The following is a 5,262-nucleotide window of genomic DNA, read 5'->3' on the forward strand; positions in this document are numbered from 1 at the left end:
GTAGCTCCTGGGAGGCAGAGAGGTGTCTCAGCCTCCCCATCAGGTGCAGGGCTGAGGGCCAGCCATGGCATGAGGAGATGGAAGCCGGTGGCTGCTCCTGTCTCCAAGACATCCTTATTGTCCACTGCCAGCAAGCCCCTCTGTGCCAGCCCCTCTCCCAGGAAAAGACTCCTGGCCCAGGGGATCCTCAGGCTGCTCTGGCTGCCCAAGCAATAGAAAAGCCTGCCCGAGCTGGTGCATTCAGAAATACATTTTTCTTTGTCATTTATAACCCTCTGGAAGCAGGGAGTATCTTCTTTGCTCTTCTCCAGGCATGTCCCTGCCCCCAGAGAGCCTTTCACCAGGGAAGTTTGTCTGTCCTGGCCTGACCTGCCGCTCCTACCCGCTCCCTGTGCTCTCCACAGGGCCCCAAGCTGTTGGTACTGCTCTGCAGAGCGATTGGGCCGTGGTGCCTGAAAGCCATGGGGTGATGTCCCAGGCAGATCCCTGTTGATCATTCACCATCTCCAGAGGAACTGGGCACCCACAGGTGAAGGCTCAGCCCAGGCCCATTCTCTAACACATTGCCCCATGCCCTCCTCTCCCCATCCCATGGAGAAGCCAAGCAAAGCAGCATGGCACTGTGGGGGCAATTTGTTCAGCCTGACCTCAGCTTTGGCAGAAGAGCCCAACCTCCAGGCACCAGCATTGAGGAAATCCCCTTTTATTCCAGAGACGCGACATGGGAGGCGAGCTGTACCATTGTGCCAGCCACATGTGAACAGGCCTCTGGGTCAGACAGGCTGCATTCAGGCCTCTGGTGAGGCGGAGTGGCTGCAGGCATGGACAGACACGGTTATCACAGGCAAAATGCCCAAAGTGCAGGAGGTTCCGGACATGAATTTGAAATCACTTCTGAAGAGACACGAGCAGGTTAATGCTGCTGAAAAGAGCTGATTGAATCAGCTTCTTCAATGTGTCTTTAAGCTCCTGGTTCCTCATGCTGTAGATGAGGGGGTTCACTGCTGGAGGCACCACTGAGTAGAGAGCTGCCACCACCAGATCCAGCGATGGGGAGGAGATGGAGGGGGGCTTCAGGTAGGCAAACATGGCAGTGCTGACAAACAGGGAGACCACAGCCAGGTGAGGGAGGCACGTGGAAAAGGCTTTGTGCTGTCCCTGCTCAGAGGGGATCTTCAGCACAGCCCTGAAGATCTGCACATAGGACACCACAATGAAAACAAAACACACAAAGGCCACAAAGATACTTACTATGATAACCCAAACTTCCCTGAGGTAGGCATTGGAGCAAGAAAGCTTGAGGATCTGGGGGATTTCACAGAAGAACTGGTCCATGGCATTGCCTTGGCAGAGGGGGAGTGAAAATGTATTGGCCGTGTGCAGCACAGCATAGAAACACGCACTGCCCCAGGCAGCTGCTGCCATGTGGACACAAGCTCTGCTGCCCAGGAGGGTCCCATAGTGCAGGGGTTTGCAGATGGCAACGTAGCGGTGGTAGGACATGATGGTGAGAATAGAAAACTCTGCTGACATCAAAAAGAGAAACAGAAAGACCTGTGCAGCACATCCCTGGTAGGAGATGGCCCTGGTGTCCCAGAGGGAATTGGCCATGGCTTTGGGGACAGTGGTGGAGATGGAGCCCAGGTCGAGCAGGGCAAGGTTGAGGAGGAAGAAATACATCGGGGTGTGGAGGTGGCGGTCGCAGACTATGGCAGTGATGATGAGGCCGTTGCCCAGGAGGGCAGCCAGGTAGATGCCCAGGAAGAGCCAGAAGTGCACGAGCTGCAGCTCCCATGTGTCTGCGAATGCCAGGAGGAGGAACTCGGTGATGGAGCTGGCATTGGACATTTGCTGCCTCTGGGCACAGGGACCTGTGCAAGGAGGAAAAGTCATTGACAAGTTAGGGGAGACTTTTCTGAGCAAAACTAAAAGCCATTTCCTACAGACCCTCCCCTTGCTGCACATAAACACGCATAAACACACACATATTTTCCTTTTCTAGGAGACCTTCCTTCAGCTCCATGGCTGAAGCTGTGCTTTGTGCTGGTTGAATGTGCCATGAGGAGCTGGGCCTCTGCCCTCTGGCTGCTGAGGTGTCAGCCCTGCTGTGCAGCAGTGAGTTCATAGGAATGGTGGAAGCACGGTCCAGTCCTGGTGTTCAGCTTTGTCAGATGAAACCTCCCCTAAAGCAGAAGGGCTTGTCAGCATCTGCACTCCCGGTGCTAAGGAATGAGGAATGCAGAAGGCAGACTGAAAGTATTTTTTTAAAAAGAATTTCCCCCCTCTTGCTTGAGGATTGTTTTGGGATGTCAGAAACCCTCAGTATTTCTGTTGCACTCAGGGAGAACAGAGCAAATCCTGCAAGGCAAGAGGATTGCCTTGGGATTAGAGCAGAGTGAGGGGAGCTGGTCTGTCCCTCAGTCCGAGAGGCCCTGGCCTTGCACCTGTCTGAGACTGAGGGCGATCACACTGCTATGTTCCTGTGAAAAGCCAGCAGACACTGCTGAGAGCAGAGGGATCCAGTGCAGACCACTAAATGTCTCACCCTTTCTCAAGGTCTCAGCAGCCCACTTCCAGCCAAGGACACACAGGGCTCATGTCACCAACCCAAGAGCATTTCCTTGGCCATTGCATCTCTGTGCTTCTCCATGGGGCTTCCAGGTAACACAAAGATGCTATGGGACAGATTTGCATTCTGGAGGGCAGCTCACAGCTTGGAAGGATACCTCAAGGAGATGCCTCAGTTTTTTCATGATGGTATCTTGCTAAGGGCAAACCAGCTCATGCCCCAGCCCCACAGCCTGCATTGTCCACAGCCTCACAGATGAGAGGAAGGCTGGGACACTTGTTCCCAGGGACACACCTGCACGAAAGGCCCCACAAGATCAGTGTGTGACTCTGCAGCTGAAACTGCCACCCCCAGAGAGCCTGACAGCAAGACCAGGATAACAAGAGCAATCACACAGACAAGTGGAGAAAGAAGGAAAAATACAGGGAGGGTGTGGCTGAGAGAGGCCAGGGCAGAGGCATTGGGGCACTCAGACAGCGTTCCCCTTCCCCAGCTGTGCACGCCACCTCCCAGACCCCAACACTGCCGGGCAGCTGCTCTCAGCCCCTGTGCTCTGCAGAGGGAACTGGGCCCGTGGCTGGAGAGCTGCACCACGGCTCTGCTGGAGCTCTGGCTGCAGAGGAGGTGGTTCATGGCTTGGACCCCACAGCCCTGAGGGCAGAGGCTTTGGTGGGTGGGAGAGGAGGCAAGGGGGCTTGCTCAGAGGCAGGGGTCTGCGTTGGAGGGGATGATACGGAGTTTTCTGAATTCTCCCTCCCACAACATTGCTCTTTTAAGTAAGTTTCCTCTCATTCCCTGATCGTAATGCTGCTGCCTGGAGATTTTCCTCCTGGGAAGTGATTCCCTGTGCCATGTCTTTTCCCTGTCAGCACTCACAGACCCCATGCCAACCTCTGTGCACTCCCCTTGGCCCTACAGAAACCTGCCTGTTTGCAGGGCACTGGCTGGGCACATGTTCCTGTTGGGAGGTTCAGAAGGGCAGGTGAGAACAGCCCTGATGGTGCAGCAGAGGTGATGCTGGTGCTGTCCCTAGGCAGAGGAGGGGCTGAAGGCACTTTAGGAGGCTGTTAGATGACCTACTGGCCACTCCAAGTTACAGCTCAGGAGTCTCAATGGCTTGTCCAAACTTGACAGGTCCTTTTCTATTTCTCTTTCCCTTCCCCAGCCCCACCCCTGCCCTCAGAGTAGGGCACTGAAAACACAGGCTCGGGAAATCTCTTTATAGCAAACTCTGCCTTGACCTTCTGTGTGTGTGCTGCACCCCTGGCTGCACACAAACATTCACCCCCTGCAGCTGTCCCTGGGAGAAGGCAGCTGTGATGCCCTGTCCCTCTGAGGGTGCAGCAGGGAAGCCCTGCTGTGCAGCACGTCCTTCTCCTCTACACTAGAGAAACTGGGGCAGTCCTCCTGACTGTGGGATTCAGCAGCTTTTGGAGATCTTTCCACCAGCTGCAGATACATTGCCCTTCCTGCAGGTACTTACCACGTAGAGGGCTGTGAAGATTTCTCCCCCAGTGAGCTCTCAACTTCCCTTACACCCCAGACTGCCTTTAAGCTCTCCCTGCCCTGCTCCTCTCCCCTTGGTGCCTGCAGGCAGTGCCTTCAGCCCTGCTGCGCTTTGCAGAGCTGCTGCTCCTGGGCAGAGCTGTTTCCCATGAGCTCCCTGTGTCCCAGGAGCCCAGCCCAGCTCAGCAGCAGAGGACCAGCCCAAGGTGGCAATTTCTCTGCCCCCTCTGGGCTCCCTTGATTTGTCCCTGGGGCTCCAGGGGAAGCTGCTGTGAAACAGGCTGAAGGCATCGCTGATGTGCCCTCCCTCAGCTGGGGAGAGACACTTCTTTCCAGCAGTGGCATTTCCCTGATGAGACACAAAGTTAGGTGCAAATATCAGCTTTTCTTGGACCATCATTAGACAGGACATGAGACAGGGCTCTCCTTTACCCCTGCTGAGGAAAGGGATGCAACTGAGGCAGGCAAGGCATCCTCTCCATGGTTTGTAGTCCTGGGGCTGGCAGGGGACTCCCTCCCATGCACACCACCAACCCACAGGAAGTGGGATTCCTTTTGCCTCTGTTTAGGTGGGCATTAAAGAGGCACCTGCGTGTGAGCTCCTTGCCTCAGCTCCCATGGTAATTAATGGTGGTGGAGGCCAGGAGTGAGCTGTTCAGGTGCAAATGTGTGGTCACAGCTGAGGTGCTAGAGGTGGTCAAAGATAGGTGCAAGCAATAGAGAGGGATTGAAGATAGGTGCTGGCAGATGTGGAGACAGGACAACATCAGACACTGACAGCATCTTCTTGGAGACTCTTGGGAGTTTTCTTTGGCCAACTAAAATGACAGCTGATGCCCAAATTAAGGGCAATGGAACCTCTCCCTACTCATTATGTTCAGGGTGGCCTCTAGAGGTATTATGATGGAATGGAGTCATGTGCCATAGGGAGAGCTCAGGCTCTCTCTTTCTCTTCTCCATGAGGTGTATTTACTAGGCCTCCACTCACTGTGTTGGCTGTTGCCTCATGTTCATCCCCACATTGCCTTACAGAATTCCGGGTGTCGACTCAATCTAATTTTCAAACGCAGGCCCACAGAGCAACCTGAGACGCCAGGGCTGGCAGGGACAGCACAGCACAGCACCTACAGGAAAGCAATTCCCATTCAGGGCGGGTGTGTGACAGACACCCCTGACAGCATCGCAGC

The 5,262-nt window shown here is 54.8% G+C and overlaps 1 protein-coding gene across 1 annotated transcript; it reads right to left on the bottom strand.

Moving 5' to 3' along the window:
- Window positions 1-888: 888 nt before the first annotated feature.
- On the bottom strand, window positions 889-1,848 carry LOC309604156 (olfactory receptor 14C36-like; the record flags this gene model as incomplete). The annotated part of the gene is made up of 1 exon (XM_082339070.1): window positions 889-1,848. One exon carries the CDS (start codon window positions 1,846-1,848, stop codon window positions 889-891), a length of 960 nt encoding a protein of 319 aa, XP_082195196.1.
- Between the last annotated feature and the right edge of the window lie 3,414 nt (window positions 1,849-5,262).

This window comes from Platalea leucorodia (assembly GCF_965183815.1).
Source record: "Platalea leucorodia genome assembly, contig: HAP1_HAP1_SCAFFOLD_402, whole genome shotgun sequence".
Classification (NCBI taxonomy): Eukaryota; Metazoa; Chordata; class Aves; order Pelecaniformes; family Threskiornithidae; genus Platalea; species Platalea leucorodia.